Raw genomic sequence first — 24,893 nt, 5'->3', positions numbered from 1 at the left:
CATGTTTTTGAAAACTTCCCTCCAAATCTGTTGTAGCTTTCTCCTTTCCAAGGGAGTCCCAAGTTCTCCAAACTATCCTCATAACCGAAAATTTCTCATCCCTGGAACCTTTTGTCTAATGTTTCCCATTTTTCTAAAGTATGGCACCTACAACAGTACACAACATTCCATTTGAAAACCAATTAATGCCTTATACAAGTTCAAGTTCAACATAGCCTCCCTGCTCCTATACTTTTAGTGACTATTCATAAAGCCCTTATTATCTGCTCACTCTACATGACCTGTCATCTTTAGTGATTTATGCATCGGTACAAAGAGGTCTCTATTAAACATGCCCTATGATAGCATCTTTTAGTTTCCACAATTCCCCACATTCTTTTGACCCTTGTCTATCACTTCTACGAATAGACCTTCACCTGCCACTAAAAACAATTTGGTCTTTGAGTAGTTTTATACTGTACTCCTCACAATTTAGAATATCTCCAAATTTTAAACAATCTGCAAACTTGGAAACTGCTTCTGCACTTCAAGATCTCGATAGTTAATACCAGTTAGGAAAAGCAAGGCCCTCAAAACCAACTATAAACTTCACTATAAACCTTTGTCCAGCTGAGCAACATTCAAATCATTATTCTTAGTTTTCTATCTTCCAGTCGATTTTGTATCCATGTTACTATCCATGTTCCAGAAACTCCGACCTTGTTCACAGGTCTGCTGTGTCACACTGCATAGAAGGTCCTTTTGAAGTCCATTTACACATGATCAACAGCATTACCATCATCAACGCTCCCTATTAATTCTTCAAAACAACTCTGGCAAGGTCATGAGCATGATTTTCCCTTCGGAAAACCGCGCAGGCTCTTACTAATTAAACCATATTTTTCCGTGTGACCATTAATCCAAAATAATCATTCACAAGCTTAATCATTAACACTGGTTGAAAGTTGCTGGGCTTATTTACAATTTTAAAATGTTCTGCTTACAATTCTTCACATCTTGCATATTGCGTATATCTGTACAATTTCCACTCACTTCCTTGATAATCCTTTGGGAGTATTTCATCTGCTCCTGGTGTTTTATCAATTTTAAGTGCTTAATACCTCCTTTTCTCGCATTTTTAACCCTTCTCGTGGCTCTTCTTCCTCTTTCACCCTAGCATGGGTGGCCAACCCTTCTTTAGGTGAAGGCAAATATAACGTATTAGAAATATGAAAAGGGTCAGAAATCTAACTTCAGGCACTGCAGACGACTGTGTTTGGTGGGGGGGGGGGGGGGGGGGTCAATGCAGGACTGAGAGCGTTGGAATTAAATACACACAGTATACTCAGCAAGGTCAATGAGCTTGCAGTGCAGCTTAAAATTGGCAGGGACAGTGTTATGGGTATCACAGATGTGGCTGCAAAGAAATCAGTGCTGTGAAATAAATATTCAAGGTCACACGCCCTATCAAAAGGACAGGCAGATGGACAGAGTGGGATGGGTTGCCTCGCTTGTAAGAAAATAAATGAAATCAATACCAAGAAGTGATATGGAGTTGGAAAGCATATAATCTATGTGGTAGAGTTGAGGAAACACAATGGAAAATAGACCCTTACGGTAGTTGTATAAAATAAATCAGCAGATAGGAAAGGCATGTAAGAAAGGTACGAATACAATAATCATGGGGGACTTCTATATGCAGGGGGACTGGAACAATTAGATTGCTTGTGAATTTGAAGGAAAGGAATTTGTGGGATATTTATGGGGAATGGGTTTATTTGGAGCAGCTTGCGAAGCCCATGAGAGAACAGGTAATTCAGTATTTGGTGATACACAATGAGGCAGAAATGATTAAGGAGCTTAAGCTGAAGAATTTCCTAGGGGGCAATGACCACATAGAATTCACCCTGCAGTTTGAGTGGGAAAAGCTGAAACCAGATGTAATGGGCTTACAATGGAGTAAAAGGTAACTACAAGTTCAGCATAGCCTCCTTTCTCCTGTACTTTATGTGTCTATTCCTAAAATCTTTATTGCCTGCTCACTAACTGTCCTGCCACCTTTAGTGATTTATGCATCTATAGACAAAGGTCAGAGGGAGACAATGATCAGACTTGAATGGAAGGGGATCCAAGCAAGGAAGGTGGTGGAATAGCAATGGCACGGGTTTCTGGTCAAAATTTGGAAGACAACGCAAAAACCCATCTCAATACTAACAGGAGGATGAGGCAACCATGGCCAACAAGGCAAGTCATGGAGAGTATAAAAGCAAAAGAAAAAGCATACAATGTGGTGAAGATTAATGGGAAGCCAGAGGATCAAGAAGCCTTTAAAAGCTAGCAGAGGATAATAAAAAATGCGATAAGTGTTCAGAAGATGAAATACAACAGTAAGCTAGATACTAACATAAAAGACAACAGCAAGAGTTTTTTTTAATATCTCAAAGGTAAGAGGCAGGGAGCAGTGGACATTACTACTCTAGTCTCATTTTCTAGTGGTCCAAAGGAAACAATGAAATAGGAAAGGAAAATAATACATACTTTGCATCGTTTTCACAATAGAAAACACAAGCAAGATAACAGAACTTCAAGAAATTTTAAAAAAGACAGAGGTGAATGTTGTAGCCATCACTAAGGAGATGATGCTAGGGAAGCTGAAAGTAGATAAATGACCTAGACCAGATGGACCACACCCAAGAGTTCTGAAGAAGATAGCTGAGAAGATTGTAGAGATATTGGTCATGATCTTTCTGGAATCATTGGAACCAGGGAATGTCCCATCAGTCTGGAAAATGGCTAATGTAAAACCCCTGTTTAAGAACAGAGGGAGGTCGAAGAGATGAAACTATAGGCTGGTTAGCCTGATCTTGGTTATCGTTAAGATTTTAAAATCCATTAAGAATGAGATTGCAGAGTTCTTGGAAGTGCGTGGAAAGAAAAGGCTGAGTCAGCATGGCTTCATCAAGGAGTGGTCATGCCTGATAAATCTATTGGACTTCATTGACGAAGTAATGAACAAGTTAGACAAAACAAAACAAGTGATCTAACTGGATTTCCTGATGGCATTTCACAAGGTACTGCAAATTAGGCTGCTCAATAACATAACAACCTACGTTGTTAAGGGACAAGATACCAGTATAGAGGGAGGATTGGCTGACTGGCAGAAGGCACACAGTAGGGACAAAGAGGTCTTTTTCAGGACAGCTGCCAGTGACAAGTGGAGTTCTACAGGGGTCCACAAGTATTCACATGACACAATAATACATTAACAATCTGGATGAAGGAATTGACGAATCATTGTTAAGTTTGCAGATGGCACAAAGATAAGTGGAGGGGCAGGTAGTGTTGAGGAAGTAGGGAGGATGCAGAAAGACTTGGGCAAAGAAGTGGCAGATACAATACAATGTGGGCAAGTGTGAGGTTATGCACTTTGTTGGGAAGAATGGGGAGTGGACTATTTCCTACAAGGCAAAAGGCTTTGCAAGTCTGAGCACAAAGGGACTTGGGAGTCCGGGTTCATGATTCTCTTAAGATTAACATGCAGGTTCAGTTGGCAATTAGGAAGGTTAATCCAATATTAGCATTATTTTCAAGAGGGCTAGAAGACAAGAGTGGAAATGTACACAGAGGCTGTAAAAGGCTCTGTTGAAACTGCATTTGCAACACAGTTATTTTGGACGATGGATCCAAGGAAAGAAGGAAGGAAAGATGTGCTGGCGTTGGAGGGACTCCAGAGGTGGTTTCCAAAAATGATCCCAGCGATTAAGAACTTGTCAGATGAGGAGCAGTTGAGGACTCAGGGTCTATACTCAATGGAATTTACAAGGATGAGGGGGAATCTCATTGGAACTTACAGAATACAGTCTGGCCTGGATAGAGTAGATTTGGAGAAGATGTTTCCACTCATAGGAGAGACTAGGACCTGGAGGTACAGCCTCAGTGTGAAGGGACAACTCTTTGGAACAGAGATGAGGAGGAATTTCTTCAGCCAGAGGGTTAGTACTCTGTGGAACCCATTCTCACAGAGGGGTATGGAGGTCAAGTCATTGAGGGGATTGAAGACAGAGATAGATAGGTTCTTGATTGGTAAGGGGATCAAAGGTTATGGAGAGAATAGTTATAAAGGAGAAGGCAGGAGAATAGGGTTGAGAAACATATTAGCCATGATCAAATAGTGGAAGAGACTCGATGGGTTGATGGTCCTAATTTTGCCCCTTTGTTTTATGGTCTTAATTTCAGCATTTCAGCCATGCCACCCACGTGTAAATCTCCTTTAGGTCCCACTAAGCCTTACTCCTCTTCTTACCACCTTTTTACTGTTTATGTGCATAAAGGGATATTTCAAATCCTTCTTTATGTTAGCTCTTAGAGTCATACAGCTTAGAAGCAGGCCCCTTCAGTTCAACTCATGCATGCCTACCAGGTTTCCAATCTAAACGAGTCCCATTTGCCTACATTAGATCTAGATCCCTCTAAACCTTACCTATTCATGTATCTGTCCAAATGTCTTTCAAAGGCTCTAACTGTACATACATCTACCACTTTCTCTGATTCACTGCTTTTTTAACTCTTAATTGGTTGTGTATTTTCTACCTGATAGGTGTCATAAGCACTTTGGTCTTTATCAAAATCTCAATCCCCCTTTTTCATCCAGAGAGCTCTGGGTTTGTTTGCCCAACCTTTCCTTTTTGAGGAAATATACCTAAATTGTGATTGAACTGTTTTTGGAGGTAGCCCATTGTTCCATTCAACCTATGGATCTCGTCAAAGATTCATATAGCACAGACACAAACCCTTCAAGTCCAACTAGTCCGTATCGACCTTAATCCTAAACTAGTCACGCCTGTCCTTGGCTGACATCCCTCTAAAACTTTGCTATTCATGTACCTAGTGAGTTTTGAAAAGACTTGTACCTCAGGTTGAGATTCTGGATGTAGGATCGCCTGCAGAGCTGGTTTCAGACATTTTATCACCATACTAAGTAACATCATTAGTGAATCTCCAGATGAAGCACTGGTAGTATAGCCTACTTTTTATTTGTTTAGGTTTCCTTCCTGTTGGTGGTGTCAATTTTTGTGCTTTTTCTCAGGGGGTGGTAAATGGGATCCAAGTCAATGTGTTTGTTGAGAGTGTTCCGGTTGAAATGCCATGCTTTGAGGAATACTCGCGCGTGTCTCTGTTTCGCTTGTCCTAGGATGGATGTGCTATCCCATTCAAAGTAACTGTATATAAGGAAACTAGTGAGAGAGGGTCAGATCGTTTTGTGGCTAGTTAACGTTAGTGTATCCTGGTGGTTAGTTTTCTGCCTATTTGTCCAATGTACAATTTACATCTCGGAAATGACTGCCAGACTACTCAGACTTCTTGGCATCATGGTAGCCCACTAACCCGCCAACACACTAAAACAGCAGCTCATTAACTTGAAAGCCCTATACAGACAACAAGCAAAACTAAAGTCATTTACAAAATACAATGCAAGAACTGTAACAAACAAACAAACAAACAAACAGTTAGACAAACAGGCAGAAAACTAGACATCAGGATACGCGAACATCAAATCGCCACAAAAAGACATGACCCACTCTCACTGGTATCTTTATATACAGTTGAGGAAGGACACCACTTGGACTGGTCAACACATCTATCCTAGGACAAGCGAGAATTCTAAGAAGCATGGCATTCCAACCAGAACGTTATCAACAAATACATTGACTTGGATCCCACTTCCTGTCACTTTCTCGAAAGGTTAATTACATCACCAACCCAAGGAAACCTAAACACAAATAAAAAGCGGGCCATACCACAAGTGCTTCATCCAGAGGCTCACTGATGTTACTTAGTATGGTGACAAAACGTCTGAAACTGAACCTTCCAGCTCAGCCAGCAAACCTACATCCAGATTAGTGTAGAGCTAAATATCTTTTAAACGCTCTAACTGTACCCACATCCATCACTTCCTCTGTAGGTTCATTCCACATACGAACCATTCCTCAAAGTTAACTTTCCTCAGCTACAGTCAGTCATACAGCACGAAAACAGACCCTTCAGTCCAACTCAGTCACACAGACCAGAACCTTACTGAATTAACTGATTGAGCTAAAGGGATATCCAGATGGCAGGTTCCAAGCAGAAGCATCCTCTCACATTGATGTGCTTATGAACGATACTTCAGTGTTCCACCAGATCCTGGTAATTATCGTGTTTTACTGCAGACAGCAATTGCCCAACTCCAAGTTAATTTTTCATACTCTGCTTTGACTTTCATCCTTTTTCATTGTCATCCTAAATCTTATGATAGTTATCACTGTTCCCTACATGTTTCTCCGTGAACAGTTGCTTTATTTGGCCAATCTAGTTCCCACAAACTAGGCCATGGGATCATACAGCATAGAAACAGACCCTGAGCTACAACTACTCCAGCTGACCAAGTTCCCAAACTAAACTAGTTCAACCTGCCTGCATTTGGCCCATATCTCTCCAAATCTTTCCTATTCATGTACTTACCCAAATATTTTTTAAATGTTGCAACCATACCTACATCCTCTGGCAGTTCATTCGACACGCAAATCACTGTTTAAAAAAAAAAGCCCCACAGGTCCTTTTTAAATCTTTCTATCACCTCAAAAATATGTCCCCAGTTTTGAACCCCCACCTTAGGGAAAGGACCTTGCTATTCACTTTATCTATGTCCCTCATGATTTTATAAACTTCGATAAGGTCACCCCTCAACTTTCCATACTCAAAGGAAAAAAGCCCCACCCTATTTTGATATTTCAAACCCTCCATTTCTGACAACATCCCTGGTAAATATTTTAGACAATGGGTGCAGGAGTAGGCTATTCTGCCCTTCGAGCCTGCACCACCATTCAATATGATCATGACTGATCATTCCTAATCAGTATCCTCTTCCTGCCTTATCTCCATAACCCTTGATTCCACTATCTTTGAGAGCTCTATCCAACTCTTTCTTAAATGAATCCAGAGACTGGGCCTCCACTGCCCTCTGGGGCAGAGCATTCCACACAGCCACCATTCTCTGGGTGAAGAAGTTTCTCCTCATCTCTGTCCTAAATGGTCTACCCCGTATTTTTAAGCTGTGTCCTCTGGTTCGGCACTCACCCATCAGCGGAAACATGTTTCCTACTGCCAGAGTGTCCAATCCTTTCATAATCTTATATGTTTCAATCAGATCCCATCTCAGTCTTCTAAACTCAAGGGCATACAAGCCCAGTCGCTCCAGTCTTTCAGCATAAGGTAGTCCCGCTATTCCAGGAATTGACCTCGTGAACCTACAATCACTTAGCTCTGTCTATCATTTGCTGTTTATACCATCTTGCATGCAAGTAGTTCTGTTTAGTGGCTTCACCAGGTTGACACCTCATTTTTAGCTATGCCTGGTGCTGCTCCTGGCATGCACTCCTAAGTCTCCATTGAACCAGGGTTGATCCCCTGGCTTGATGCTAATTGTTGAGTGGGGGATATGTCAGGCCATGAGGTTACAGACTGTGCTGGAGGACAATTCTGCTACTGTTGATGGCCCACAGCGCCTCATGGATGCCCAGTCTTGAGTTGCTAGATTGTTTCCAAGTCTGTCCCATTTAGCAACATTTCACCCTGCCACCCAGCTTTATAGCATCAGCAAATTTGCTAATGTTATTGCTGATACCATCTTCTATATCATTCACATATATTGTAAAAAGCTGCGGTCCCAGCACGGATCCCTGCGGTACCCCACTGGTCACTGCCTGCCATTCCGAAATGGAGCCGTTTATCACTACCCTTTGTTTCCTATTAGCCAACCAATTTTCAATCCAATCTAGTACTTTGTCCCCAATACCATGCGCCCTAAATTTTACTCCTGTGTGGGACTTTATCAAAAGCTTTCTGAAAGTCCAGGTACACTACATCTACTGGATCTCCCTCGTCCATCTTCAGAGATACATCCTGAAAAAATTCCAGAAGATTAGTCAAGCATGATTTCCCCTTCATAAATCCATACTGACTCTGACCTATCCTGTTACTACTATCCAGATGTGCCGTAATTTCATCCTTTATAATAGACTCCAGCATCTTTCCCACCACTGAGGTCAGACTAACTGTCTATAATTTCCTGCTTTCTCTCTCCCACCTTTTCTGAACCCTCTGCAGTCTGATAATACCCTTCCTCTAACAGGGCGACCAGAACTGCACACAGTATTCCAGAAAGAGGCTTCACCAATATCCTGAACAACTTCAACATGACATCCCAACTCTGACACTCAAAGATCTGAGCAACGAAGACAAGTGTGCTAAACGCCTTAACCACCCTGTCTATATGTGACACAAATTTCAAAGAATTACGCACCTGAATCCATGGGTCTTTATGTTCTAAAACAGTACCGAGGGCCTACCATTAATTGCATAAGTACTGCTCTTGTTTGTTTTACAAAGGCATTCATTCAAATTAAACTCTATCGACCACTCCTCAGCCCATTGACCCAACTAATCTATACCTCTTTGTAATCTGAGATAACCCTCTTCACTATCCACTATATCACCAATTCTGTCACCACCCACAAACTTACTAAGCATGCCTTCTATACAGTCATCCAAATAATTTAAACAAATAATAAACAAAAGATGACCCAATACTGATCCCTGCGGAACATCGAAGATCACAGGTCTCCATTCCAAAAAGACAACCTTCCACCACTACCCTCTGTCGCTGACCATAAAAGCCAATTTTAAAGGCAATTTTGAATCCAAATAGCAAGCTCACTCTCAAACACATATGATCTAATATTACTAATCAGGTCTAGCAGTGCTCTCCTCATAGTTGAACAAGACACAGATAGCTGTAGAAAATTCTGAGCACAATCTAGGAACACTTGCCCATCACTGCTCTTCACACTACCATTATGCCTTGGGTTTTTTCCACGCAAGTTGAAACAATAGAACCAATCTGAATGGGTGGGGTCAAGCTCCCACTGAACCAGGATTTTTACTCTTCACTTTCAATAGTTGCTTGGGTCTTGAAACTGGAGGTGAAAGCTCTACTGCCTCTCTGTTACAGTTAAAAGCTTGGATTCTTTTCCTACTGCTAGAATCACATGTGAGACAAGACATTTTACTGAATTTGCCTTTACCAAGAGTGAGTTTATGGGATATTATCAGATTGGAACAATCAATTATTGTGTTATGTATTTCAACAGAGCTACAGAAAAGCCAATTCTTCTTATTTTGTCTGTATTTTAAATGTAGTATAAAAATCAACTGTGATTTGCTTAACATCAACTTGGTTGACCAATCGAATTGCATCTGGAATGCAACACCTTACACTTACCTTTAAAATAAGAATAAGTTAAGGTTTAGGCTATCTTCTTAATATATTTTTTGGTCCGATGTATAACATCAAAATATAGAAATTAGGTGTAGGAGTAGGCCATTTGGCCTTCGAACCTACACCACCATTCATTAATAACCATGGCTGATCATGCAATCACAGTATTCCATTCTCACTTTCTCTCTTGATCTCTTTAGCCATAATGGCCATGACCGGCTCTCTCAAATATATTGTGATGAAGATGAGAGTGTACTGTACCTTTAAGAAAGTTAAAAAGCTAGCAGGACTACCTGACAGCACTAAGTGTCTGAACAGGATACAATGTAACCTTTTCATCCAGCAGCTGGTGTAGCTGGTTGCCTAGAGACAAAACAAATCCGAATGCGGCCAGTTTAAATTGTACCCCAAAAAAAACCAAATTCCAAACAAGTTTGAATTTAGAATATTGATAATACTAAAAGCCAAATAACAATCCGATGCTGTGGGGGTATAAGCCCAGGAAAAAGTGAACAGTTGGAGAACTGCCAAGCCACCAACACATGCAGACTGTCCGGAGAATAGCTCTCTTAAAAGGTAACTTTATCGATCAGTGACCTGTAAATCAAAAACCCCAAGAAGAAGAAAAGACAACAGAGGAAGATATAAAAAGATGATTCAACAGCTGGCTGGTTTTGAAATTTGAATTTTTGTTAAATCTTAATCAGGGGTTTTATTGGACTAGTATCGTAGAAGGGGAAGGTAAAAGATAGGTTCGAGAAAGGAGTTGTAAATAGTGTTAATTATTCTCTGCTATACTTTAGGAAATAAAGTGGTTAAGTTTTAATCACTGTTGTGACATAATTGAGGATAGAGATATTTGTGGAGATGACTGTGTCAGGCAGTTGTTTAACTAGTCTGAGACAGTTCAACCACTTCCCAGAATAGTTTGCAGATATTAGTAAGAAAGATTTTGCAGGATTCACAGGGCTGAGTTTATTGTTGCCATTTCCAGCGTCTCGTCCATTTGGTTCCATTCCTTTTTGAGACTTTTTAAAGCAATTACACACTAGCTCATTGAGTTGCTTGCTTGGCCATTTCACAGAGCATTTGAGAGCCAATCACAGTGCTATGCATCTGAAGTTATATATAGGCCAGACCATGTAGAGGAGAGCAGACTTCCTTCTGTCAAAGGTACAAGTGAATTAGATGGGTTTTTGCAATAGTCAACAACAGTTTCTATTTTTTTTTTAAATTCAAATTCTACATCTGCCATAGATTTGAACCTGAACCCCAAGAGCATTTCCTGACTCTATGGATTATTAGTCTACAAACAACACCATTACACCATTGCCTCCCCCAAATAAATAACTAAATTACAGTTGTATGTGGGATAAACTTTCTGTACAGTATGCTGTTACTCCAAACAAACGTCTGGACCAAAATGTTTGTTGCTTAACAGAATACAGCAGAGTTAATGCTATATTTGCACCGACAGCCTTGTAACTATAAAAAAGACAGCAGGCATATTTCAGCATAAGGGACCTGAAACCCATCCACAGCCTCCAATTCAAACAGTATATCCCAGAAGTTGCTCAAGCCTGGATTGCATTTTTGACCCAGTTTTACAGTTTTGATCTCTCTCTTTACTTTACAGCATGCTTAAATGGAAAGATTATAGCCTTAAGCCTATTCGAGAAACTATGAGGAAAAATAAATTAAATCAAAGAAGTGATGGCAGTATAAACTGTTATTTGCTATAATTACGTACTGAAACAATAAAATCACTCAGAGGTCACAGGATGGACACTGCGCGAAGTGGAAAACAGCTGGAAAAGATGACACTCTGAAATTGGGATTCATCAGATAATTTGAAGGCAGATTTCATTTCCAGTTTCAAAATCTATAATGTGGCATTTTTCTAGATTTTGTTCCTTACACTTTTAAGAAAATGTTTAATTTTGAACAGTTGCTCAAATTCGAGAGAGCATAAATATCTAAAAAAAGGTACTACATGGCCAAGCCAAAATTATTCACACTAATTTCAGACTTGAACTTTATATGTCTGAGAGAGTCTCACATAAACACCAGATAGTTCTCAGTTTGCCCATCTTCACTTGTAATCTGTGTTTGCCATTAAGGCCATGGGAACAATCTGCCAGTATGGCGGCGAGATTTTAAAGACAAATCTGGAGACACAAGCAGCTTTAACGATTAAGGAATTTTGGAAGGCTCCAGTTCAACAGTGTCCATGTACTGCTGTCCTTGCTTTCTTCCTAATTAGCAACAAAAGACTGATGTTTGCATTAGTACAAAAAACCTATTAATCATAGCAATACCCAATGATGATTTTGGTCTTCAAGGAGGAAAAAAATCCCTAAACAAACTTTTTACAACATTTGTAAATGTTAGAAGCAGGATTAAAGATAAATGTGCCTTGCACCAATGATATTAATAGGACTTGCACACCATGCATGCTACTGACATGGATATGATACATATGCTTTGGGTCCGATTTTTGGGAGAAGCACGTCAAATTAGAAGGAGTCTCCAACTTGGCGGTTTTTTTTATTCCTGGAAAAAATACAGAAGCGTCTAGGAATGATCAAGAATATAGTTATTTAATCAGTCACAATTAACATTCAAGGTTAGGTTCATCTTAGAAGGAATACCAGTGATACTTTATAACATAGGCCTTGTCCAGCAACCCATAAGAGTTAAACCAGCTCTCGATGAACATAGTTTATTCAGGGAATTTCCACTGAACATTTTAATTAAGGTCATGGTGCAAATATTTAGATGAATCAAATCCTCATTTATGTGAGCCAACAACTATAGAAGGGAGAGGGAAATAATATGTTTTTCAAAATATTAAATATAAAGCTGAAACTTGAACATTCAAAATCACTCCAACTGGTAATGGTTTCTCTCTATTCACACTGGTGGTTGCAGCAAAAAGACGGAAGTATTGGTACATTAATCAAGGCCTTCGCGGTCTACTGGAAGAGCTTTAACAACCAAAAGTGTTGGCAAAGGCATTTTCCAGATACATTCCTCCTAAATATTGGCTCTTATAATGTTGAGTCTGTATGGACTAGGTTGAGAAATACCAAGGAGCAAAAAACATTAATTGGTGTCATATATAGATGCCCAAACTGCAGTGGTGATTTCAGAATGGCATTGAACAGGAAATGAGATGTAATAAGGGAATATTGGTGATCATGGGTGATTTTAATCTGCACACAGACTGGGCAAATCAAATTAGCCACAATGCCATAGAGGAGGAATTCCTGGAATTCAGGTTAGCTTTCTTGACCAACATGTGGACGGACCAACTAGACAGCAGGCCATCTTGCACTGGGTACTGTATAATGAGAAGGGAATCATTGCCAATCTAGGTGTGCGAGACCTCTTGGGGATAAGCGACCATATCTTGATAAAATTTTGTTTTATCAACATCGAGTGAGATAGTAGTATCACAGGCCGGGGTGCTGAATATTAATGAAGAAAACAATGAAGCAATGTGGTGAGTCGGCCTTGATAGATTGGGGAGAAAGACTTCAAGGCATGACAGTGGATAGGCAATGGCAAACATTAAAGGAACGCATAGGGAACTGCAACAACTGTTTATTCCTGTCCAGCACGAAAACAAAATGGGGAAGAGGACCAATCCCATGGATTACAAAAGGAATTAGAGATATATCCAATCCAAGGAAGAAGCACAAAGATGGGCCAAGACAAATAATCAGTCTGAGGATTGGGAGCAGTTTAAAATTCAGCAAAAGGAGGACCAAGGGATTGATTAAGAAGGGGACAATACAGTACGAAAGTAAGCTTACACGAAACACAAAGACTGACACTAAGAGTTGCTATAGGTACATTAAGCAAAAGAGTTAGTGAAGACAAATGTAGGTTCCCTATAGACAAAAACAGGGTAATGTTTAATAGGGAACAAAGAAATGGCTGAACAACTGAATACACAGAACACAAATCAGATACCAGAATGTTAGAAAATGCACAATTTAGCATGAGGGAAGAACGGAGGGAGATCAATATTAGCAGAGAAATGGTGCTGGGAAAATTGAGGGGATTAAAGACAGAAACCCCTGGGACTGGTAGTCTACATTATAGAGTACCTAAGGAAGTGGCTCTAAAAATAGTAGATCCTTTGGTGGTTATCTTCCAGGATTGTACTGACTCTAGAGGAGTCCTTCCAGTTTAGAGGGTAGCTAATGTTACTCCAATATTCAAAAAGGGAGGTCGAGAGAAACCAGGGAATTACAGATGAATAAGCCTGAAATCGGTAGTGGGGAAAACTCTCAAATTCATTATCAAGAAATTTACAGTGGAGTGTTTAGATCGCAGTGGCAGACTGAGACAGAGTCAGCACAAATTTAAAAATGCTACACTTCTCCAGTTTCCACCCAAAACATATTAAAAAAGCCATCCTCTATGGACAAGCCCTACATGTACACAGGATCTGCTCAGATGAGGAGGAACATGACAGGCACCTGGAAGTACTCAGGGATGCCTTCATAAGAACGGGGTACGATGCTTAACTCATCGACCACCAGTTCCGATGTGCCACAGCAAGGAACTGTCATGACCTCCTCTGACCTCCTCAGGAGACCAACACGTGCTGCAATGGACAGGGTATTTTCACTGTTATCGCCTCTCCCCTAGACACACAGGCATCCAAACTAACTTTTCTAACTGAACTCTAAGGTGGCTTTGACTACTTTTAAGCTACTAAATGGTACATCAGTTAGTCTCAGGCTTTTCTTCTGAACTAAAATCTGTGTGTAGCCTCCCTTTCTGGAGTTCTAAAAAGCTCTAGTCAACAATAAGCAGCAATTATCTCACCAGGTAGCTGACTGACTCACTTAGCTGAAGTCACATGATTTATTGAAAAGGCTACCTTAAGCTCAGTGTTCCAAAGGAATTTATGATCCTTTCTTAAACACAGATCAAATCAAAAATAAATTTGGTTTCATTTTAAAAGCTAAGTTCTCAAATAATACAAATTGGGATGATACCATGACTTTTAGAGGTGTATTTTGACTTTTTTTAAAATCAAGCAAGATTCTGACAGACTAACTGAGCGAACTGTTCAAAGCCATGAGTAAACAGCTTGTGAGGCCTTAGGCATTTCTCTCCACCCACCCACCCCACCCCCAAGTTGGAACAACAGAAGCAGCCTGAATGAGTGGGATCAAACTCGAACAGAACCAGGATTTTTAGTTAGGTTTCTCCAGTTGCTTAAATCTGGAAGCTGGATGTGGAAACTTTCATTCCACTCTGTTCCAGCTAAAAACTGGGGTTTTCTTCCTGCTGCTGACATTGTCTGTGAGACAATGTGCTTTACTGAATTTGTCTTTGTCAAGGGTGTATTTATGAAATGTTAGTACATTGGAACAGTTAACTCTTTTCTAAGCATTTCAACAGAGTTACATTTAAGTTAGTTCTTTTACTTTTATTTTGTCTGTATTTTAACTGTAGTAGAAAAATAAAGTGTGTTTTGCTTAATATCAAGTAATTTGACTAATCGAACATCATCTGGAACGTAACACCTCACACTTAACATTTTCTTATTTTAAAAGTAAGGTTTAGGCTATCTTCTTAATATATTTTGAGAGGATTTGATCCCCTCAATACATTACAATCCTTCAACACAACATATTGATTCCAATGCTAAATACATCACAACTGTGTGCAGCAGACAGATGGACCAGCAGGTCTTTTCCTGTCCACCATTTTCACTACTTCCATACAAACTTTGTAATTCTATTCACCTACAAGTCTTAAAAAAAGCTCAAGGTACAAGTAACTTTGTTCCATCCTTCCAAAAGGATAACTCCTATGATAAAATATTCATTGTTAATGTTTATCACCAAGGTGAATTTTTAAAACTGAATAACGTAAAATTTTATATCTCCAATCCAAAGATTTGCTTGTGCTCTGCATTCCTCTCCCACCCAAAGTTTTTACAGAATAACATTATTTCCTTCCTTACTACAGCAGCTGTTAACTGCATTCATGAAGGCACGGTAAAGTTCTTGCATTGCTTAAACTCCAAATGACAACTAAATATGACATTCTGGGAGGTAGCACTTAAGCCGCAATAGTTCAGATAAGCACATTAAGTGTGACTTCTAAAGGATTGTCACATTGGAAACATAAAACTTTAGATGTACAGAACACATGAGAAAATTATTTTTCATCCAGAGATAAGAATATAAACTCTACCATTGGCACTGATGAAAATTTCTTTATTTTGACAGGTACTTATTTGTTAAATGTCAATATGTAAAATGAAAGATGCTGATGCCTACAGTACTTCAAATCTCTGAATTCATTCACAGTCATTTGTAGTCTAGCTATATAAAAACAGACACAAGTGGCTTCATCTTCCAAATTAAAATTAAGGGAACATTAAGAAGTTAGGCATGCTTAGTCCTGGTTTCACTATGACAAAAATTAATTCGGGCATGAACCTCAGGCAGAATGCAAAGATGTATAGAAAAGTACACTCCATAATTTGAAAATGATGTGAATCAACTTGCCATGACTCCACAAAATGATCAATGAAAGAGAAGAGACTTCAAAATGTGGAGCATTACAGTTTGTTCTGCTAATGCAGATAACACCCCAGTGACTGTACACTATAGTTCTAAAACAACTGCTAATAATATTGTCAAAAATCATCAATGTCATTCAATTAAATACCCTCATTCTCAAAACCAGCCTGTCTTCAGCACATTATTTCCTCTGATTTATAAACCCTCAGAGACACTGCTGACTGTAAATTACTCAAAAGTGGAGAGAGAGCTTTTACTGCCACCATTAATCAGCTGCAGATAAACACACGAGAGTAAAACTCGGCCAATTGCCTGGCTCTCCATTAACTGCTGTAATCTGGAGTTGGAAGGTCCCAAGAGGAAGCCTCCTATCAGTTCATCGCTCACATGTACTTTAGTTAAAGACACACCAGATGTCAAGCTTACTTATTAGTCTATCCTTCAACTAAAGCAGTATGGCACTGTGTCAAAGATGATAAGCAGACTGCTACTGTTCATATTAAAACATTAGGTCAGTGAATGACACTTTGATGACATTTCCTATTGAAGTTTTCCTACATAAAAGTTAAATCTCTTATTTTAATAAAATGATCAATGATTATAAAAACCTCAGTTCTGTGCATATACGAATGGAAATGAAACTGAAAAATCTAATGTCTGAGTGAGTTGGTGGGGGGGGCGGGGGGAGAAACGGTGGAGAGAGAAAAAAAGAAAAAAAGAGAGAGAAAAAAAAGAGAAAGAATGATATTTGGAGATCAGTCTGCCAGGCAACTAAACTGCCAGCGGCATCCTTAATGTTGATGACCCCATGATATTTTACCTTACTAAGAACCAAAACAGAAGAAAATGTAAAATGACTAAAATTAACCTTGGATGGATTTAACATACAAACTGTAATTTAATTTAAATTATCAGTGCAATCAAAATAACTTCCAAAGTGTTTACAATATATTGTTTCAAAGACTGATGAAACAAATAAGCTTATAGTGAAACAGCAAGGACAAGTGCTAAATCAGCCAATCCAAATAAAAACTAATGAAGACAATACACCACACTGCAGATTTTAATTATCTGAAAAGCAAAGGAGCAAAATAGTTTAAAGAAACACACAGATGCTGAAAATTGTAGTTATAATTGAGGCAAACAGTGGCATTTCAATACGCTGTACAAGCATGCAACTTAGCAGGAAACATACACAATTGCATTGAGAAAACTAGGTACAAGGCCAAAAGTTCCATATTGCAATAATGGTTGGCTAGTGACACTGAACAAAGGTAGATCGATGATACATAAAGTTTGCTTTTGAAAGCCTGAAGAATGCAGACAGAACTTCACAACTAAGTTCTAAGATAAAGCAATTAGACTTGAACCACCAAACTGAATAAATGAATACAAAATACACGTGACAATAAAAATCAGTGAGAAATACAACAAAAATACATTAAAAAGCTTTTTCCACTGTCACCATGATCCAGTGCCATTTTGAACAGTTTTAGGAATAAGAAAAAAAAAGATAGCTTAAAGAGAGTCCATCAGTCCTGAGCCAGCTCTTCATTAACTGGGAGATATTGTGTGTGCTCTGCCCAAAGGCAGACTGTTGGTTCATCGTCTTCTATGTCTCTGTCCTGTACCAGTCTTTTATTTTCCAAAAAAAAACTTCAATTTTCAAACAATCCTGCAGTGAAATCTCCTCCTTTACATCATCTCTTGCTACTTTGTTTCCTCTGGAGATGTGACCTGACAAGTCTCTCTCCTTTGTATGAGTTCAGTTCAGTTCAGTACATTTCTTTGTTTGTTCAATTCCCTCTGCACTTCATCATTTGCTACTTTTTCAGTCCAACGGATTCCTTTCCATTCTCCTTCAAATACACATTTCAAATCCATTCAGCTGGATTTTTCATACTGTATGGTCCAAGTCTCACATCCATTTAAAACAAATCAACTTCATTTTAAGTCATTTCTTGACTTATTTACTCAGCCTGCTAGTCCCTTTATACTAAGTACAGCCATTGCTATCCTTGCTTTTCTTTCCTTTTGCATTTGCAGATATCATGTCTCCGAAATACTTCAATTCTTGCATGTTTGGAGTCATAGAATCATACAGCTTGGAAACAGACCTTTCAGCAGTTTCTAAAGCTTTTCCTCATATTTCCTGATGATTTAGTGATATGTGTCAATGTTTCCTTAATACCAAAGTTCATGCCTGTTGTTGTCAATCTACTACTTCCTGGAGAAACTCATTCCAATGACCCTTCTTCAAAAATGGACTTGAAACTTTTAACTCTTGTTTTCCTTTGCAGGTGTTGCCAGATCTGTTAATTTCTTCAGAAATTTGTGGTTTTGCTTGTTTCAGATCTCCACTATCTGTAGCTGTTTTATTTTATGTACTTATTCTTGTAATCCTTGTTCTGTGCTTGCTACAAGACTTCTGTCACCTCCAAATCTAACTGGTGTTATCCTTTGCCCCTCCCCCAATTTTAACACCAGATTCTCATTCTTCAAATGAGTCTTCAGTCATTACAACTGAGTAGACATCGCAGGAGACTGGTGATCCACAACATTCTTGTCAAACTTCTAATTACACATGGCTTCAACTCCCTGTGGCTGCTCTCAGTATTGCTATTGGTCCCCAGCACGGATTCATGAGTCATCTGTCGCAACAGTCTATTCCAATGTCAGAGGAAGTGGTGGAGGCTGGTACAATTGCAACATTCAAAAGGCATATGGACAGGTATATGAATAGGAAGGGTTTGGAGGGATATAGGCCGGGTGCTGGCAGGTGTGACTAGATTGGGTTGGGATATCTGGTCGGCATGGACGAGTTGGACTGAAGGATCTAATTCCGTGCTGTAAATCTCTATGACTCTATAACAATGTCAGGTTAATCAAATTAACAGAATTGAATTATTGTCAAAAATCTATAAATCAAACTTCCCAAATGCTAAAGTGATAAGATTAATCATGCCAATTGCTCCTCTCATTCTTCTTCGTCTCTGAATTCACATCTTCAATGAAATGTTACCCTGCACCTTTTCACCCATGTTCTTGCATATGATTTTCAACAACTTCTGGTTCATGGATAATCTACCTCATTGTACAAAAACCAGAACTGTTTACCTTAAGTCTTCTGATGATTCTTGTAGCTGTTTTCCTCGTGATCAATATCTTCATAAAGAATGTTGTAAACAGTGATGCAACTTTCTTATCTCACTGCCTTGCATCTTACGTCCAATGAACTCTACGTCAATGGTACTTTTCTAGCTCAAATCGCAGATTTTTTCATTTTTTTCTTTATACATTTAGTATTTTTTTTTCCAATTTCATCACTGGTTCTTCATAAAACCCCTACTATCCTCACAGTGAGGTGCAGAAAGAAGAAATTATTACATAGCTGATGTATTACTTAGGACAGCTGGGGATTTGAAACTAGAATGTTAACAATGGAAACTATGAACACATTCTTGCTGGTCATTTAAAAAAAAAGATCTGGTTCAACAATATCCTTTCGGGTTTAAAATCCTCACCTGGTCTGGTATGCATGCAACTTCAGGCCAACCATGTGGTTGCCCCTTAAATGCCCTCTGAAATGATCTGACAAGGCATTCAGTTGTACAGCAGGGATTGGTAAAAATCCTGGCCCAGCCAGAGATGTTCATATCCTATGAATAAATAAAAACAAACTAGTCCAGCATTATCACCAGCTGGAATCAGAAGACCTACGACAGGCAAGTGTCTCAAAATTATTTAAGAATTAGACAAAGAAATTAATCTCTCTTTTGTTTCTTCTTGCAAGAATTTATTTGCAAATTGTTAGAAAATTCTAAAAAATAATCAAACTGACAACTGGCTGAAATTCCAAATCAAATGTAAATGAATGTCAGGAGGAAAAAAAAAATCAATATTGACATTTCATTTGCAACAGGAGAGGCTTTCATCGATCCCCAAATGGTGGATTACCTTTAAGATTGCAGTTATGTCAGTGAACAAACTGTCAATTGTACACAAGGTAAGACCTCATCAATTGAGTAAAAAGTCACCTCTGATTTGCTATGTTTTTACAAATCTTGACCCGAGTGGAAGTCACTCCTACCCTTCCAGAACTGACAAGTAATCCTTCCCATGCAAAAGAAATTTAGTTTAATGTTTCATTCAAATAATTGAAACAAGCAAGAGTCAAACCCCTCAATCCCTCATTATTGGTCCCTATTCTATGTAACATTTCTGCTATAACAATTTGCTGAATCAATCCATCACTTATCTTTGCTGAAAATGTGTTGCTGGAAAAGCGCAGCAGGTCAGGCAGCATCCAAGGAGCAGGAGAATCGACATTTCGGGCATGAGCCCTTCTTCATCTTTGCCCAAACTTAGCAATATTCATTACCCACCTTCTTTCGCTGTTGGCTCTTGAAACTCAGGAACGAAATTAGCAAACAGAGTTGCCTCCCCACTTAATTCTGCAGCAGTGATCTCTCCAATTCCTTCTTCTGGCTTTTGTCCTGAAACACACTTCTATCCTTCCCCACTTTCTTGTTTCTCCTCTTTATCTTGATAATTCTAAATTCTAGTCCTCCAATTTTAATCTCTCTCAAGTTCCCGTTTTCACATCCTCAGTTTTCACCTGTAAAAACTATTGGCTACCTCTCACAAAATTCCGGCTTCGCTGGCTTACAGAATGTTAAATCCTTTAACCATTCGAAGGATAGGATCTTTAAATCCTCCAAAGTAACTTCCTAGATGATAGAAAGCTGCTGGAAGCAGACATTCTTAAACAATAACAATGCAAACACAAGAAAGCCTTGTTCAGCTCTTCTTTCCAAATTTGGTTTCTAAGTGACAAAGCGCAACTGATGCGTAAGTTGAATACAGAAGGATCAGAAGACAGATGGAAAAGCAAATGAGAGAACCAAAGACTGATCATGAAAAAACACTGTCAGCTAACACAAAAGGGGTATCACAAAAGGTCGACAAATAGTAAAACCATAGTAAAAGGAGTAGAGCCAATCAGGGACCAAAAGGAAATTTACACAAATAGGGGACATGGTTGAGATAGTAAACAAATATTTTGCATCTGTCATTATGAACGAAGCAAGTGTCACGTGGCAATGTGCCAGAAAGGCAACAGAGATGGCGATTGACAGTAATGTTATTTATGTGGTTCACATGAAGTTCCCAAGTGGTATCTACCACAGTGTCACACAACAGACTTGTCAGAAATGTTATACCTTTGGGTACAAAATGGACTGTAGCAATGTGAATGCAAAATCCACTGAATGCTAGGGAACCAAGTAATAGATAATGGACATTTTTCATGGAGGACGGTTTGTCTCAGAGCTCCCCAGTGGTCAATATTGGAACCTTTGCTTTTCTTTATATATATATTACTGATCTTGATCATGGAGTGCAGGGGATAATTTCACAGTTTGCAGAATATGCAAACTGTATGTATTTCAACATACAGATCAGTTTTCCTTCATGTCAACCCAAGGAAAGCGATGGGACCAGATGGAGTACTAGGCTGTGCACTCAGAGCACGCACAGATCAATTGGCAAAGGTCTTCTCGGACATTTTCAACCTCTCCCTGCAGCAGGCCACTGTCCCTGCCTGTTTCAAGAGGGCCCACATCACCCCTGTGCCTAAGACGACTCATGCAGCATGTCTCAATGGCAACTGCCCAGTGGCCCTAACTTTGGTGGTCATGAAGTGCTTTGAAAGGCTGGTCAAGGCATTAATCAACTCCAGCCTCCCCAATACTCTTGACCCATTCCAATTTGCCTATCGGACCAACAGATCCATGTCAGAGCCATATTAATTGCCCTTCACTCCTCCCTAGAACATCTTGACACCAAGAACAGCTATGCAAGAATCCTACTCATTGACTACAGTTCAGTCTTCAACACTATTATCCCCTAGAGACTGATAACTAAACTTAGTGATCTCAGAGTAAGCCCCATTCTCTGCAACTGGGTCCTCAGTTTCCTGACCCACAGGCCACAATCACTGAAGATTGAGGACAATATTTCATCCTCACTAACACAACACTGGAGCCCCCTACTGTACTCACTGTATACCCATAACTACTTCGCCAAATGCCAGACTAACTCCATTTACAAGTTCGCTGATGATACTATCATAGTCAGTCAAATCTCAGATGGCAATGAAACAGACTACAGACAGGAGATGGAAGACCTGGAAAAATGGTGCACCGTGAACAACCTAGCTCTCAATGCCAGCAAAACCAAGGAACTCATTATTGACTTTCGGCAGTATGTTACTCATACCCCCCTTACATGTTAACAGCACAGGGATGGAACGAGTGGAGATCATCAAGCGCCTGGAAGTGGTCATCCACAACAAACTTTCTTCGACTCTTCATGTGGATGCACTGGTTACAAAGGCCAAACAATGTCGCTTCTTTCTCCGGCAGCTGAGGAAGTTTGGCATAACGGCGAATACACTTGCCAACTTCTTTAGGTGCACCATAGAGAGCATTCTGTCTCGATGTATCACTACCTGGTATGGCAACTGTATCATTCAAGACCAGAGATGGTTACAGGGAGTGGTGAACTCGGTCCGGACAATCACAAAGGCCAACTTCCATCTACAGAATCCACCTACCAAGCCCGCTGTCAAGGAAAGGCCACCAGAATTCTCAAAGATCCAGCCCACCCTGACAATGTTTTTCTACAACCTCTACCATCAAGGAGAAGGTACAGAGGCCTGAACACACGCATCAGCCGATTTAGTAACAGTTTCTACCCTCCTGTCGAAAGAATACCGAATGGACTCACCTGTACCTGTGTTTTTGTTTTTGCTGCTGTTTACCTATCATTTCCTTATCTATGCTACTTAACTCTGAGCTGCCTGACCTGCTCGCAACACAAAGCTCTTCACTGTGCCTCGGTACATGTGACAATAAATTCAATTCAAATTCAGCCCAACCTGTGAGGAAAACAATGTACAACTTTAAAAGGACACTGACTATTTGACAGAGTTGGTGGATAGATAACAGATTAAGTTCAATTTGAGGGCTGATGCATTTTGGTTGAAAGGATAGAGACACAGTAAAAAATAAAGTTTATTACTCAAAAGAGCTTTCAGGAGAAAAAGACAGACACGTATATATGGACAGGTGGAGAGCATGGCAAATAAATCATCCAATATCCTAGGTTCTTTAATAAGGGCATTGAATGTCGAGCAAGGACATCATGCTGAAACACTAGTTCGACTTCAGCTGGAGGTACTAACTACAATTTTGGGAACCACACTCCACAAAAGGACATAATTGTACTGTAAAGTGCGAAGTGGTATAACAAAATGATTTGGAGGATGATAAATTACAGTTATGAATTTAGATAGAAGTTGAGACTTTACAGTTGAAAGCGGAGAAGAAATTGGATTAAAATTTTCTAAACCACACTGGATCTGGACAGAGTAGTCACGGAGAAACTATTCCCACTCTAAAAAGGATCCAAAATAAGAGGCATAGATTTAAAGTGGTTAAAGTTAGAAGTAAATGCAAAGAGAGAGAAACAATTTTCACAAAAAACTCAAAGGGTCTTGAATGCACTGCCTGGAAACATGGAGCAGAGGCTGGTTCAACAGCACTTAAGGACATGAGATGACTACTTAATACAAATGTGCTGGGTTTCAGCAAAGGTCGATATATGGCCCCAAGTCACATTACTCATTTGAATATATGATGCTTGAGGTGGTGCAGAAAGAAACCATTTAGCTAGTCTGTGAAATTGAGGATCTACTGAAAAGATATGTTGCACTTATTTTCACTATTAAAGGATAGCAATTACATTCCAGAAATGCATCAAGTTTTGAAACGGAGGGACGATCTTAAAACAATTATAATTACCATGACCATGAAAAAGGGACTGAGTAAATTGCTGTTGCTAAAAGTTGACAAGACCCCATGGCCTGATGAGACATCATAAGTTCAAGAAATGGTTCACAAAAAAAAAAAGAGGTCCCGAGACTGGAAAGCTCCCATGAGCCTGGGAGATCATTCATGTAACTCCGCTATTCAACAAGGTGGGGTGAGCTGATTTAAATATCCTTGGATGCAAACAAACAAGTGGATACAGAGACAATTGATGCACCGGTCATATTATTCCAATAATCTTCACATCCTGGAAAAGTAAAAAGTCCGCAAGATTGTAAAACTGCCACTGTAACATTTATTTAAAAAGGCAAAAGCAATTAAATATAGGCTAGCGAGCCTAACAAAAGCATGGCAGCTCAGTGTTTAACACTGCTGCCTTGGAGGGGATCCAAGATGGCGGCGATCCAGCAAGTCTGAGTCTATAGTGCTCCTCCCAAGACTTGGGTAGAGTGGGTCACCCACCTCCACCACACTCATCAAATCATTCATAATAGCTGTTTAATTTAATTAGTTGCTTAGTATTACATTTAAACAATCTAATATTTAGTAAAAAGACCAAAGGGAAGGGAGCCCGCAGCTCTCAGCAAGCAGGAACCCCTCCCCCACCCTCTCCAGCTGCAGCTGAGGCGTCCACAGCCGCCCCGGGGGACTTACCTACAGTGACAAGTCTTGTGGAAATGATCTCCAAACTGGATGCGAAGATCGATGCTTTTATCGAAGAATCCCGAAATCGATGGGACTCATTCTCGGCCGCGCTGCAGAAGCATGACTAAGACATCCAGGAAATCGAGCGCCGAGTTGGAGGGGCGGAGTTAAAGGCTGCGACCTCCGAAACGACAGCGCAATCGGCCGTGGATCAGGTCCAGAATCTTGAACAGCGACCTTAGAGAATTACATTGACAACCTTGATAATCGAGGTCGTCGAAAAAATATTCGTTTGCTGTGCCTTCCCGAAAGGGAAGAGGAAGGCCAGCTTACAGCATTCCTCGAGCAGTGGCTGCCTCAGCTTTTAAATCCGGAAGCTGGATCAGGCCAGGTAAGGGTGGAATGGGCCTACCGGGTAGCAATACGCGGGCCCGGCTCGAACCAGCGCCCACGCCTGGTCCTGTTCCGGCTGCGGAGCTACAGGGAGAGGCAGATACTCCTAGA

General features: G+C 39.9%; 1 protein-coding gene across 5 annotated transcripts in view; it reads right to left on the bottom strand.

Annotated features, from left to right (window-relative positions):
• Positions 1–24,893, bottom strand: part of lmbr1 (limb development membrane protein 1) — a 273,924-nt gene that overhangs the window by 136,238 nt on the left and 112,793 nt on the right. Inside the window, exon 1 of one of the 5 annotated variants that reach the window (XM_043690709.1) lies at positions 19,377–19,520. The exons of the other annotated variants lie outside the window; for them this stretch is intronic. Coding sequence (XP_043546644.1) covers positions 19,377–19,508 — 132 coding nt within the window. The 5' untranslated portion in view covers positions 19,509–19,520. Of the gene's footprint in view, positions 1–19,376; positions 19,521–24,893 lie in introns of those variants that run through there. 5 annotated transcript variants of the gene reach the window in all.

This window comes from Chiloscyllium plagiosum, chromosome 5, assembly GCF_004010195.1.
Source record: "Chiloscyllium plagiosum isolate BGI_BamShark_2017 chromosome 5, ASM401019v2, whole genome shotgun sequence".
Lineage (NCBI taxonomy): Eukaryota > Metazoa > Chordata > Chondrichthyes > Orectolobiformes > Hemiscylliidae > Chiloscyllium > Chiloscyllium plagiosum.
The sequence above is the reverse complement of the archived record's forward strand: the minus strand, read 5'-3'. Positions and strand labels throughout refer to the sequence as shown.